Source organism: Staurois parvus, unplaced genomic scaffold (genome assembly GCF_062004578.1).
Source record: "Staurois parvus isolate SC_StPar_1 unplaced genomic scaffold, SC_StPar_1.0 ptg000044l, whole genome shotgun sequence".
In the NCBI taxonomy this organism is placed as follows: Eukaryota; Metazoa; Chordata; class Amphibia; order Anura; family Ranidae; genus Staurois; species Staurois parvus.
Window position 1 is genome coordinate 6,570,977 of NW_028317840.1, and position 15,730 is coordinate 6,586,706.

General features: G+C 36.4%; 1 protein-coding gene across 2 annotated transcripts in view; it reads left to right on the top strand.

Annotated features, from left to right (window-relative positions):
• The window catches only part of GRID2 (glutamate ionotropic receptor delta type subunit 2), a 1,339,544-nt gene that overhangs the window by 1,127,175 nt on the left and 196,639 nt on the right, over nt 1–15,730 (top strand). For both annotated transcript variants that reach the window (XR_016308769.1, XM_089663824.1), the window contains exon 12: nt 2,576–2,714. Coding sequence is in view for 1 of the 2 variants with exons in the window: in XM_089663824.1 (XP_089519950.1) it covers nt 2,576–2,714 (139 nt within the window). In the remaining variant the exon portion in view is untranslated. The remainder of the gene's footprint in view (nt 1–2,575; nt 2,715–15,730) is intronic.

The following is a 15,730-nucleotide window of genomic DNA, read 5'->3' on the forward strand; positions in this document are numbered from 1 at the left end:
ATTTCTCTCATTACATCCTGTCCTGAGTCTCCTCCTTTTCTAGTAGCTGTGTCTATGCCAATCTGTATATCATTTCTAAGCCAGCTATATTCATACCTGTGTTGTGATTGGCTGCATCATCTAGTCAGCTAGTCCTACTCATAACGCAATAATGAAAAATGTTAACATTGCCTGCTAATTTATAAATCTGAAGATTCTAAAGCAGCTAAAGGTCAGTGTTAGATTATTTAAGTGTTGTTAACTTATCATAGTACAGTTTTACTTTTGAGGATCACCCTTTTGTTTTGTCTCTTCCTATTCTGTTTTGTAATAGCATTGACACAAAACAACAGGCTGTGGCACAGACCATGTGCACAGTCCGGACATGATTCTAGACACTGACCTATCAGTTGAACAATAGGCATTAGCTGTTATCAGGTCCTCCTTCAATCACCACAGGAAAATTACAAGACTAAAACATCTGATTCCAGCAGAGTATATGTCAAAATTAGTCCATACGATTGTTTCCTCCAGGTTGGATTGCTGCAACTACCTCTACTATGGTTTTCAAAATTGGCCTACTCGCTTATAAAGCCCTAAATAACTTGGACCTCCTCTATCTGACAGAACTTCAATTAGCTATACTCCCACAAGCTCTGTCAGCTCTTCAGAGAATTATATGTGCCAGAATTGTTTTAAAATCTTGCTTTAAGTCTTCAGCAGGGAGAAAAGCATTTTTAAATACTACTACTAATAATAATATTAATATTTCCCCCTGATAAAACCACGTGACCCGTTGGCATAACGCGTAGGGGAGGGCTTTGACATCACGATGCTCGATGGTTCTACAGTGACACCAGCTGGCTACAAGCAGGATATCACCATTGCTAAAATTCAGGGGACAATTTATTGCACAAAGCGGTTCTGTATATTGATCATGTGAGTGTTCTACTTTATACTAATAAATGAGTGTTTAAGGATAAAGCACTATGATCTGGTTATTCTCTTAACATACCCACCGATGGAGGAGAGTCACTAGATCAGCAAAGGGGATTGTATTCAGCTGGATACCATCCCATCCACACTTGGTCCAATTAAAGAGACACAGGCTTTTTATGACCTCACTTAACGGTTTGGACATATACTTAACAATTTGCCACCCGCCCTATGGCGGAATGGCAGGTCACATGACAGTTGTATACAATGGATGGCTTCATTCATGCCATCCATTGTATACTAGTGTCTAGCTGTGAATGGTCACAGCTAATCACATGCACATGTCATGTGATTAGCTGTGGCCAAATCACAGCTAAGCACAAAAAACAAAACAAAAAAAAAACCCTGAATGAATCGATGTCATTCAGGTAAATGCTTGCTTTTAACAAAGTAATTCTTTGCTATAAGCAAATTGTGTAAAAAAAAAATACTGATCACTTCCCCAAAGTAGTACAATGTTACTATGGTAACATTGTACTACTTTGGTCATAGTGAAATATTAAAAAAAAATCTTAAAAAAAGAAAAAAAATGTAATAAAAAATAATAAAAAAAATAAAAAATATATATATATTTTTTTTTTTTTTCATACTGTCACTAGTCAGTGTCCCTGATCACCACCATGCCAGTTATATGATGATGCTGTACTGCACTGGTGACAATATGTAAAGAAAAAATAGTGAAACTAATTTTTTTCATTTTCCGAAAAATTATGACAAAAAAAATACAACTTCAAAAAACTCACCATGCCTCTTATGAAATACTTCGGACTGTCTACTTTGCAAAAAGGGGTCATTTGGGGGATATCTGTACTGTTCTGACATTCTTGGAACTCAAGAAATTAAATTGGCTGTCAGTACTTCAGGATTGATCAATATTCAGATCTATACCATAGTTTGTGAACTCTATAACTTTCCTACAGACTAAATAATATATCCTAATTTGGGTTATTTTCACCAAAGACATGTAGCAGAATACATCTCGGCCTAAATTTATGAAGAACAATTATTTATTTGCAAACTTTTATAAAAGAAATTTTTTGTCTTTTTTTGTTAATTTAGCAAAAAATAAAAACCCCATCGATGATTAAATACCACCAAAAGAAAGCTCTAGTTGTGTGAAGAAAATGATAAAATTTTAGTTTGGGTACAATGTTGTATGACCACGCAATTGTCATTCAAAGTGTGAGAGCGCTGAAACCTGAAAACTGGCCTGGGCAGGAAGGTGTAGAATTGCCCGGAATTGAATTGGTTAAGGTGAGAGCACAACCTGTGGGGGTGCACAAGTTTTGAAGTGAAATTTGACACTGAAGGTGGATTAAGAAGCACTAAATATAAATATTAAAGTGAACACAAGAATCGTGAAGAATTATATATCGACAATTTTTTGTTATTTATATAGGAGATTTATGTAAAGTTGCACTTATATATTATTTGAGTGAAATCACACATATTTATGAATTCTATTGGTAAAAGTGGAGCGCGGCACATTTTGGTAATATATTAGCCTAAATACTTGTGGCAATTTTAACTTGATTAAATACTTTGATTTAAAGTATGACTTGTTTTCTGCTAGTAAATTATGCTATGTTTTTTCTGATAGGTGGAGAAGTCCCATACACTACTTTGGCAACACGAATGATGATGGGAGCTTGGTGGCTTTTTGCCTTAATTGTCATTTCTTCTTACACAGCAAACCTAGCTGCCTTTCTGACAGTATCACGGATTGAAAGCTCTATTCAGTAAGTATTAAATATTACCAATATTAAGTGCTTTAGCTATTATACAGTTCTAAATTCAGTATTGTAGAATAACAACCAATATTTAAATCTTTGCCAAGTACTGTCAAAGTTAAAGGTGCATGTATAGCCAAACCTGTTTTTAGTTTTGGATAGAGTAGAGAATAGACACATTTCCTGTCAATTTGTTTTTAGCTGTTAGTGTATCAGCGGGGAAAATTACAGTGCACTTCCTGTCTCGGGGATTCCCTTCACTTCCTGCCCCAAAGACTCAACAGGAAGTTAGACGAAATATCCAGAAATGAGGGAAATTCCCATCCTTCTTTGGAACAGGCGTCACCATGGAAGATGTCTCCTTATTTCTTGTTCTGGGGACAAGTTTGGATTTTGCCTCATTATCTTCCCTGATGACTGTAGTCACCAGTACAAACAGAATGGTGAATCTCCCCATTGGGAACACAGACAGCAATAAAAATTTGACAGATGGCCTAATCTTTCCCTATGTATCTAAAACTATGAAAAAAAAATTGCATAGACATTATTATTATTATTATTATACAGTATTTATAAAGCGCCAATAGTTCACTCAGCGCTGTACATTACAAAGGGGGACAGAACATGTGACAGAACAACAACAATACAATGCAAAACATGAGGGGATCGAGGGCCCTGCTCTTTCGATCTAGCTTACAATCTAGGAGGGAGGGGATGGTGGCACAGGAGGAGATAGCTGTGGGGGATGGGGTGGTAGGAAGAGTGGAGGAGGTTGGCAAGTTAGCACGGGTTGGGGTAGGCTTCCCTGAAGAGGTGGGTTTTCAGGGTGCGCCTAAAGGAGAGGAGAGTAGGTGATAATCTGATGGGTTGGGGCAGGGAGTTGCAGAGGATGGGTGACACCCTGGAGAAGTCCTGAAGGCGGGCATGGGAGGAGGAGACCAGGGAACTAGAGAGAAGGATGTCTTGTGAGGAGCGGAGTGTGCATGCTGGGTGGTACTTGGATATTAGGTCAGTGATGTAATTTGGGGCAGTATGGTGGACAGCTTTGTACGTCAGTGTTAGGATTTTGAATTTGATCTGTTGCGCAATCGAAAGCCAGTGGACGGAGTGGCAGAGGGGGGTGGCGGAAATGGAGTGGTTGGAAAGGTGAATGAGTCTGGCAGCCATATTCAGGATCGACTGAAGCGGGGATAGCCAGCGGCGAGGCAGGCCAGTAAGGAGGGAGTTACAGTAATCGAGTCGTGATATGATGAGGGAGTGGATGAGCTGTTTAGTGTTTTCTGGGGTTATTTTTTTTATGCACACATTTAACATTCTAAATAAGATTTGAGAATTGTATTCCTACCAACTGGATTACATTGAATAAAGGGGATGAGATGCTGGTGTTTGGTTAACAGGAGGCAGGGAGTTGCTGCAATCGCATTCTATCTATGTCTTTTTGGGAAGATTTCACCTAAATGTTTTTAAAACAGGACAAGAAATTAGGTGGTGGCTTTAATAGAAAAAGGGCAGAGACAGTAATAAAAACTTAACATAGGTTCTAGCCCTTCACCTTTTAACTAAGGAAAAAGGGTTTTTTTTGTCAGTCTGTGTTCCCACTGGAGTGATTTCTCCTCACTTCTTGCACTGACATGGGTGTATAGGGATGCAAATTATTAATAAAAAATTGTTAGAGATTTTATACCTCCATGCATCTCTGTGTAATGCTAAAACAATTTGAACGGAGTTGGGTTTTAAAACAAATGAAGGTAAGGTCTTTGATGCTAAAGCTTTCCTCAGAGTGAAAAGTTAGCATTCAGTTTTATCACTGATGCTGTGAATAATGATAGATCATTGCTATCTTGGTATTAGTGACAAATACACAGTAATTTGCAGCTTCCATAGCGATTACTCAGGTATGAGATAATCACAATAACATTGGTCCAAGCTAGACTAATGTAACTTTGCAATAGAAATCATACATAGAATTTATCTTTAAATCCACTGCGACATGTTAAATATAAAGCTATAATACAATGCCTAATACAGTACCTAATTACAGAAACACTGAAGCAATATAGAAGTAAAGGTTGCACTACTATTTTATATTGTTTAAGAAGATGATAATTAATACAGCCCACGGAAGTTATCACTTGCTTGATGCTTCTCTTTTTGTACTGTTTTACTGTCTATTTTATATGTTTGACTGTACCACAAATGTACAAGTGTGAAATGAGTCTTTTGATCTCAAATACGGTATGATGACAAATGTCTGAACTAATATATCCTTTGCATTACAAAACAACCAAACAATAAGCATATAGTGTATGTGTTATTCTTTATTTATTGTATATTAAAGAGAAACTCTTTAATAGTCTATAGGCTAAATTTGAAGATAAAGGCATGTGCATAGTAAAACTTGTTTACCCATCAAAATATTTGTAAACTAGCAAACAGAGCCTTATGATCCAGCTATCCCCTTTTTTTTCTATACGGCTACAGAATACAGTATAAGCGATTATGTACATGGGTATCAGACTCAGAAGCAAGTCAAATGAAGTTTGCAGCCAGGTGCTTATGAGTTGCTTTGACTTATATCCAAATTGTTTGATTCATTATTTAGTTGCTCACAGAGTTGTTCCAAACTATTTATGAATTGCTTTGAGCTGTTTCTGAATTGCTTTGGGGTGCTTTGAGTTGCTTTTGCATTTTTATAACCTGTATGGAGAAGAAAAGCAGCTCACATACAAAGAAAATCTAATGTGCATGAGCCTTAAAGACCTTAAAGAGGGTGAAGATGCATGCAACAGTTTAAAAAAATGTGCAATCTAGTTGCCACTGTGATGATTCTTGACTGTTTTTTGGACTACTAGTGACAAATCCATATCAATTACACCACCTAAGATCTGTCTCCATAAGGTTTTTTTTATGGAAGCACTAGCATTTTTATATCATTTCTTGTAATTATCTTTTAACTGCTCTAAGAATGTAAAAATAATATATGTCATGCCTACATATTAAGAATTACAGGTTATAGACCAATCTTGTTCTGTAATCAAAAAACAGTTTATGGTGGATTTGATTTAAAGCATTTCTAAAGGCTTAGCTTTTTTAATCAAAATAATAAAGTTGGTATATTTACTTACACTGAACAAAGGTTCTGCATAGAGTGGCCCTGAACCTCCTCTTCTGGGGTCCCCCCACCAGTGCTCTCCTCTTCTCCTCTTCTGTATGTGCGTCTATGGCAAGCAATTGCTATGTGGGCATATGCGCAGGCTTATGCTTGAGCCTGGCTGTGTGCATCTACTGGCTCCCACTGCTGCCCCTGTGCCTGTGAGGAAATAAAGCAGCAAAGCTGCTCTTAGGCACAGCACTTCATCAAAAGAGAGGCCAGGTAAGTTTTGGAGGGGCAGTTAATACTGGAAGGCTTTTTTACCCTAATGTATAGAAAGCATTAAGGTAAAAAAAACATAGGCTTTAGAACCACTTTATGGATTTAACCCCTTAGGATTTGTTGACTATTACATAATCAATGACAGAACTTTAACCCCAAGGGAGTCATGGGGAAATCCTCAGTCTGTTTCTTTCACTAACTGTAGAAACCTATGTAGTAAAGGTAAAGCTCACTGGCAATTATACAAAGTATCTTCTAGTGCTGCCTGTTGCTTGTTACATGTATATTCTAGTTAAACATTACATTTTTTACTAGCTTGTGCTGGGACTTGTGTGGTGCAGCTGACTATCCTAATCTCTATGGTTGTCGATATCCCCATGTTCTCAATTGTTTTAAGCATATATTCTGCAAGCATTGAGCAACTCCAAAGATCAACTGTTCACAAAGATTCCTGTACACTATTTTGTTGATCACACTTTAAACAGGGTCCATAACCTCTACTGTAATATTCAATATTGCAAGCATTTAAAAGGTTTTTTATTTTCACTCAATAATTTATAATGACTACCATGATCAAGCTGAAGAACAAAACCTAATTCCCAGCCTTGCATTACTCAGCTAAAAAGAGAGAATATTCAACGTAGTGTTTTCTATTTATATAATTTATAACATAGTGTTTTTATTCTGAGGATGTTTTATTCAGCTGAGAGAACATGAGCTAGAATCTTCCTAAAATGAAAGAGCAAACACATTTTTCATTATAGTTTGTAGTATAAAATGAGTGTAATTAGAGGGATTGGTATTCACGAGGGACCAAAGTCATAACCAAAGGGTTTAGTTGACAAACTGCTCCAAACAGAATGCAACATTCTTGGAAATAATTATATGGATGCTTCTAACATTGAATTATTATAAAGCAAAAAGCATTAATTAGTTGACTGAATGATTATATTTATTTTTTCTCTCATTAAATTTTATCCTCTGAGAACTTCAGTTGGCAACACGAACTTACACTTGAGCAGGAGAAAAGTCATCATTATTGCATGATTGGATTTATAGAAAACTGCTCATACAATAATGAATTATAAAGCTCTGTTCACACCAATGAGCTACCCTACAATGCTGTAGTGTGCTGCCTTAAAAAATTTAAATGCACCTTTTTTTGGGAGGTTTTAGTGTTCTAGGGAGCCCATTCAAATGCATGGGCTGCCCTAACATAATACATGCAAACCTGTGAAGTAACACATATTAATGTGCTTTATGTTAACACAACGCAAAGGTGTAAACCTAGCCTAACAGCAATTAATGTATTTAGTTACCATCTTAAATTGATTATATATTGTGTAAGTGAAATTCTGGTGCAGATAGTTTACTGTTTACTAAAGACAAGGATCAGGACAAATCAACCTAAAATTTAAATGCATAAGTTGTATACAATCTTTTATACACTCATTTGTATTTAGCTGTTGGTGACAGTTGAACATTCCCCTGTAAAGTGATTTTTTTTTGCTCTACTGATCTTTATTTTAATTGTAGCATATCTACAAAAGAAGACTGTAAATGCTTACTTTTCGTACTGTCTGCAATGCCAAAAGCTGCTCTGATCTTGAATAATCTTCATGTGAATTATGCAAAGATACTGACAATTCTGGGAGAGTTGTTTTCCTTTGTACACTTCAGTTGTCACTGATTCCTCCTGCTAATCTCTACAACACTAGTGAGAGCTATGAGGGACTTCCAGACATTGCAGCTTTCCTGTGGATTTCAAATAAAGATTAATCAGGATAGGAGTTGTGTTCAATGGCATTGGCAGCAAGAAAGGGAAGTATTTACGGTGCAATTTTACAGGTATCCCTTGGTTAAAAAATAAATAGTATAATGGCAGGCTCATTTTAAAACCACTGATGATTTGTTTAAAGTTGATCAGCTTACCGATCCATGTTGAATTCAAATAAGAGTGTAGCGAAAGACAGGGCAAAGTTTAGTTATTAATCTTAAAGTGTTCCACAACCCACAACAGTAAAATCAGTGCGTATATTCAGTAAAGCATGCTTGTTATACTCACTGTGAAACCGAAGGGGTTAATCCTCTGCATTGTGTAAAAAGGCTTTTTAATCCTTTCTTCTCTGATCCTCCCATTCTTTTACTATCCTCAGTCCATCTGCCATAGTACAGAGCAGCAGTGGTAAGTCTGCACATATTCTGTTTTACAGTATGTGTATTGCTAGAAAACTTTTTTTTGGGGGGGGGAGTGTGCATGTAATCAGCACAGGGCCTATCCATACAGAAGGTATAGGGTCATGCAGTCCCATAGGACAGTTAGAGGAGAATGAAAACTCTTCCTTCTTAACCAATGCTTGGCCAGACACTGATACCAGTCACAAGACTGATCTAACTGCTGATGAGAAAAGGTATTTAGCAGTTTATATTTACTAAAATAATTGCATTTCCTTGTTCTGTGGATATAGTGAATGCAGGGTCATGGGTTGGTAACACTTTAAAGTATATGTTGGTTAAAAAAAACACACGTTCAGTTTCTTTTTTGTAATAAATGCACATTTGTCCATGCTTTATTCTTTAAAAAATGCTGCAAGTTGTAAAACAACTGCTGTTGATCTGCCAGAAATCAAGTGTGTTCCTTATTTCCAATTTGAGCTGACAGCTGAGTACCTCTGCTGCACTGTTATCCCAAGCAGTGGTATGAGCCCTGCCCAGTTCTCTCCTGCTAGACCACAGAACAATTGCCCATCACCTTTGAGGGAGAAATTGGGAGGGCTGATAGCACTGCACAGGCTTTTACTTATTGGATCCCTGGCACAATCAATGGGCACTTCTCTCAATTTGTAGCAATTTTAAAGAGACACAACATTCCGAAATGCATATGTATTACAGAGAAGCACTGTTCAGACATACAATCACAACTATGTTTTAGGAAATAAATACAAATATGTTTGGAAAGAATTGCAAGAAGCATACTGTGTATCTTTTTTTACTGACATTTTTCATTTGCAACTAGTTAGTCATTTCATAATTAGGAAGTAGACCCATGTTTTCTTTTATTGCAGGATTTAACAGTGGGACAAAATAATGATTCACCTAAAGACTCATCCTTGGTAGTATAACTATATGCAGTTGTGTTTGTAGTATTTTTCACATAATAGAAATATAATGGTGAGCTTTTACATCCAGGAGTGTCAGTACAGTCTTGAGAAACCTAAGATCTGACCCTTGGGCCTTCTGCAGCCCTTAGTACCCAGAGGCAGTTCAGTCTCCTTTTAACCCACTTTGAATTTGTCAGCTAACAAAGCTCTGGTATATACCTCCAGAATATTTATGTTTTATTAGTTTTTACCTATTAAAAATAAAATGCCATACCGTTTTACTTAGAAGAAGAGTAACACTTTCAGCTTCTATTGGTTCACAAGAAAAGCATACATATATTCCCAAGACATTTTGATAAAGTATATGTCAAAGTTTCGGACATAGAACTACATGTACACTGCACAGCAATTGCAGAAGTGCTGGAGAGAGACAGATCGCTAATCAGAAGGGAACAATAGTTTGTAGATGAATCATCTACTGTAGGTTTCACTTCAGAAATATGTGAAACTATTTCAGGATTGCTTCTAGGTAATCTCAAGTGTCTTCTTTCTGGCAGGATACACAAAGGGATGTGTCTTGTGATAAAGTCGGTTTGTCTTTGAAGTATTCTGTGAAAGTTTACTAGGAGACATGGAGTCTGAGACAGGAATGGCAAGAACTGATAATAGATAATCTTGTGGGTAGAAATAATATAGAGCAAAAATAGCTGTGAAAAAAAAAAATAAGTGGGGATGAAGTATGTCCCTGACAGAGCGTAACAAATAAAAATAATGGGTTCTTGGAATGTGGGTAGTCTTTTGTAATAAACCAAATGTTTAACAGCCAATTTACTTAGCTACGTGTCATCTTTGATGAAAATGGCAAGCAATTTCAAAGCCACCTGAAATAAAAAAATACCTATGATATATTTGGCAAATGACTGCACATGCCTAATGAGCAGCTGGTGCAAAGTATTCTGGGCAATCTAACATTTCAATAAATTACATTTGTGAAAAATGCACTAATTTAAAGAAATGTGTAAATCTGTAATATTGGGAAGAAAGTGTACCCATGCTAACTTAAAATAAAACAAATATGATAAAATAAAATTTTCAGTTAAAATACCTATTTTATGTCAGCAAAAACTCATTCAGGTTAGGAGCATTTGAATAATCAGGAGCCAGCTGGGTTAAACATTTCAACAATGACATTGAATATGAAAAGAGAGTTCTGGCCAAATACAGCACTTGCATATCTTGCTGTGGTCAAGGTGCTCCCTTGAAGAAAGGTAGACTGATAGTGAAATGCCACAGAAAAATATATTCACAAAAATAATAACACAATGTAAAGTGCAAATATTAACCAATTCAATACCGGGCAATTTTACACCTTCCTGCCCAGGCCAGTTTTCAGGTTTCAGCGCTCTCACACTTTGAATGACAATTGCGCGGTCATACAACACTGTACCCAAACTAAAATTTTATAATTTTCTTCACACAACTAGAGCTTTCTTTTGGTGGTATTTAATCACTGCTGGGGTTTTTATTTTTTGCTAAATTAACAAAAAAAGACCAAAAATTAAAAAAAAAAAGTTTTTCTTTGTTTCTGTTATAAAAGTTTGCAAATAAATAATTGCAAATAAATTTAGGCCGAGATGTATTCTGCTACATGTCTTTGGTGAAAATAACCCAAATTAGGATGTATTTTTTAGTTTGTAGGAAAGTTATAGAGTTCACAAACTATGGTATAGATCTGAATATTGATCAATCCTGAAGTACTGACAGCCAATCTAATTTCTTGAGGTCCAAGAATGTCAGAACAGTACAGATATCCCCAAATGACCCCTTTTTGCAAAGTAGACAGTCCGACATACTTCATAAGAGGCATGGCGAGTTTTTTGAAGTTGTATTTTTTTTGTCATAATTTTTCGGAAAATGTAAAAATTTAAAAAATTAGTTTCACTATTTTTTTTTTACATATTGTCACCAGTGCAGTACATCATCATCATATAACTGGCATGGCGGTGATCAGGGACACTGACTGGTGACAGTATGAAAAAAAATATATATATATATTTTTTTTTTTAATTATTTTTTATTAATTTTGTTTTCTTTTTTTAAGATTTTTTTTTCATATTTCACAATGACCAAAGTAGTATAATGTTACCATAGTAACATTGTACTACTTTGGGGAAGTGATCAGTATTTTTTTTTTTTCTTTTTACACAATTTGCTTATAGCAAAGAATTACTTTGCTGTGTGCATGTGTGCATGTGCATGTGATTAGCTGTTACCATTCACAGCTAGACACTAGTATACAATGGATGGCATGAATGAAGCCATCCATTGTATACAACTGTCATGTGACCTGCTGTGATTGGTCACAGCAGGTCACATGGTACCGGCAATGGGGCACGGCCGGTGACAGATCGCGCCGCTGAGCCGCTCTGCAGGAGCGCAATCTGCGCATGTGCAGGAGGATGCCATATGGCGTCCACCCGATAGTCTGATGACATTTGCCGCCCGCCATTCGGCCATAGGGCGGGCGGCAAATGGTTAAGGTGCAGTTTTCAAAATGAGTCCATAGAGTGCAGCTCGTGTCCGAAGAGATAAAAGTGTTTAGAAAAAAGGAATCTTTCACCGTCAGTACACAAAGCCTCTTACCATAAAACCAATTACCACAATTGAAGTGGTCAAAAGGCGCATGTGATATGTATTGGTGGCCAGGGATCTCAACAGATCTCTTCTCTAATCTCTCTTCCACTGCAGCTTACTCCAAAGCTCCACTGAGGTGGGGAGTGGTGTGTTACTGTACTTGGTTAGGTCTGATCTGCAGCACCCTTTTTGTTCTACTTTGGAGCAGTGAGAAAAATATTTGAAAATCCTCTTGGCCTAATACCATATTTATGTTTCGGAGTAAGCTGCAGTGGAAGCGAGATTAGAGAAGAGATCTGTTGGGATCCCTGGCCACCAATACATATCATATGCGCTTTTTGACCATTTCAATTGCAGTCATTGGTTTCTGAGAAGAGGCTGTGTGTGTTGATGGTGGAAGATTCTTTTTTTTCTAAAGCACTATCTTCAGACACAAGCTGCACTCTATGGACTCATTTTGATAACTGTACCTTAATATTTGCACTTTACATTGTGTTATTTTTTTGTGAATATATTTTTCTTTAGTATATTCAATTTAGGGTAATTAGCACTGCATTTTGTTTTATAATATGAATTGTTTGTTGCCAACATTCTTGTCAGCTGCTTCTTTACCATTTACATTGCTCCTAGCGTAGGTTATTACTGTGTATAGTGATAGTGAAATGTCGCCTGCTATGAAGGAACTAATATTCCAGAATAATGGAAAGAGGAAAGATTGTAGCAGTCTATAAGGAAAAGCTGTGCAGCAGAATGCATTATTTCATTTGTATTTCATATCTCATTTCCTGTAATAAGATTACTTTTGCATTTACATTACACATTTATGTTAAACCATACACAAGTATTTTTACTTATTTTATATTCCTACAGTAAAAAAGATTGAAACTGAAAGCACTCTTTTAAAAACCAGCCCTGCCCAAAATTATATTTTATTCTTTCTCCCCTTGCGACCAGATGCCCTAGAGAGATAAGTGTAATTGTAGTCTTAAATGACAGGATTCTTAACTGCTTCTTGCCTGGCCTATAATAATAAGACAGCTGAGTTGGAGCACTGATATCCTGGGTCGACATCATATGACATTTCTCCCTGGATTGGGCTACACTGTGGCATGAACTGTCACACGCTGTGTCCACTGGACACAGCTGATAACAGATCAGTGTACCAGGCTGCTGCCAGTACCACGTGATCACTGTGACCAATCACAGCAGATCATATGACGATTGTACACAATGAACGGCTTCCATTCATAGCCATTCACTGTGTACTATGGCGTTTGTTGATTTCTGTGATTGGTCACAGTGATCCCATGGTACACACAGGGCTAATCACTGTGCATCTGAACCATGTGATAGCTATGGCCAATCACAGCTTTACAATAGTACACACTGGATGAATGGATGTCATTCATAGAAAGGGTTGCTTATAACAGTGATTATCACTGTTAAAGGAAATCATAGTGCATTAAAAAAAAAGATTACCTCCTCAGAGTAGTGAAACGTGGTAACAATGTATTGCTCTGGTTGGTCACAGTATGTAACAAAATGTAATCGTAATAAAAGGAAAAAAAAATTATTTTTCTTTACATACTGTCACCAGTCAGTGTCTCTGATCTCTGCTGCACCAGTTTTATGATGCTGTACTGCTTTGGTTACAGTATGTGAAAAAATGTGGAAAAAAAAACACTTTTTAAATTTTTTTTTTCATTTTTCAAAAGATTGTGACAAAAAAATAACCTAAAAAAAGTTGTTATGCCTCTTTCTAAATACCTCATACTGCTGTCTGCTTTCCAAAAAGGAGTAATTTAGGGTTATTTGTACTGTCCGGGTGTTTTTGGGCCTCAAGAAGTGACATAGGCCTAAGTATATCAGGATTGAATTTTCAAAAATATAACATATTTATAGACACTTTCCTACAGACTAAATAATATAGATCAATTTCAGTTATTCTTACCAAAGAAATGTAGCAGAATACATTTTGGCCTAAATTCATGAAAAATTATTATTTATTAGCAAAACAGAAACAAAGAAAACATGATTTTTTTCATAATTTTCAGTCTTTTTGTTGATTTAGCAAAAAATAATAAACTCAGTGGTGATAAAATACCACTAAAATAAAGCTCAATTTGTGTGAACAAAATTATATAAAATTCATATGGGTACAGTGTTGCATGACCACACAATTGTCATTCAAAGAGTGACAGCGCTGAAAGCTGAAAATTGGCCTGGGCTGGAAGGGGGTGAAAGTGTCTAGTATTGAGGTGGTTATTGTAAGAGTCCAAGCACTTATTATGACTGAAGTAAACAGATATTATTACAGAGAATGACAGATCAGGTGTTTCTGAGGGTTCATGTCAACAAGTGTTTTTTTCAAATGCTGCATTTTTTTATCTGAACTCAAAATGACACATTTGAATGGAAAATTCAGAATTTGACATGCTTTTTCTGCAGTCAAAATGCACCTAAATAGGAACTACTGTGTTCAAAGAAATGCAGCACAACATGAAGCAGGCTAAATGCAACAGATGAACTGCCATCCTTAATGATCAATTAAAGTCAATGAGATCTTGATGATGTGCATTTAATGTGCGTTCCAATCACACTTCAAATTTAAGAAAACAATGCCTGTCAACCTCAGTACGTACTCCCTGAAGAGGGAAGATTTGCCTAATGAATGAAAAAATTCATTTGGTAAATCTTCCCTCCTCAGGTACAATAAATGCAAAATACCATCAAGCATTCCCGCATGGGGCATTGAATTCTGTAGTGTATACTCTGCTTGCTGGAAACCACAGTTTATCTTAGGTCTTGAGAGAATGCACATCTAGTAAAGCATATGTTCTTGTGGCCATTACAACAGGCCCCACTCTACTTGATGGAGTTTTAATTTATATACACTATTTGATCAAAAGTTTGTGGACACCTGATAATCTCACATACTACAGTATATGGCAAAAATTATGTGACACCCCCTCTTAATTATTGAGTTCAGGTGTTTTCAATGAAGGTTCGTGTTAATGTTACAGCATACAAACAGATATTAAACAACTGTGTGCTTCCAAGCTTATGATGACAGTTTTAGGAAGTGACTGTGCCAAAAAGTCAGGTCCAAAATGATATGGTTTGATGAGCTTGGTGTGGAAGAACCTTAGTTGCCTTCACAGAGCCTTGACCTCAACAATATTGAAAATCTTAACGTCAGTACTAGACTTCACAAGTGCTCTTTTTGCTAAATGGGCCAAATTCCCACAGACATGCTTTCCAGTGGAACCTATTATAGCCTTATAATCTGTTATAAGGGTCGTTCAGTTGTGCTTTAATACTCACAGTTTTGGAATGGCATATTTAACAAACCTGTATATTGTAGGTGTGATGGTCAGGTGTCCACAAACTTTTGATCATATAGTATATGTTTCAGATAATGCAGCAAGAGAAGCTGGAACACTCAAATGTACCAGGAAGATTGAAATGTGTTGGACAGGAAGCAATTATTTTTTTTTTTAAATTTAAATATTTATTTATTTTTCATATATAATACATATTTCATCAATATTCTCATACAAAAACCATTTCCAAACCATTAATTACATTTCTTACTATCTTTATTCCCATTACCTCCCCACCCCAATCTAATACCCCCTCCCACCTCAAAAAAAAAAAACATCCTCCCCCCTTATACACCCACCCACTCTGCATTATTCTGTTACCTCTTTTCCTAGATAGAATATAGACTATATAAATAAATACTTCCATCTCTCTCACACTGCTATTTCATATATTTTACCATAAATTCTTCCCATTTTCTCCACTTCTTAGAGAATATCCCCATCTTGTCTTCTTGCATATAATACAATTTCTCCATCCTACATATCTGATTCGTTCTCTCCACCCAATCCTCTACCTTCGGCACCTCTGGTCTA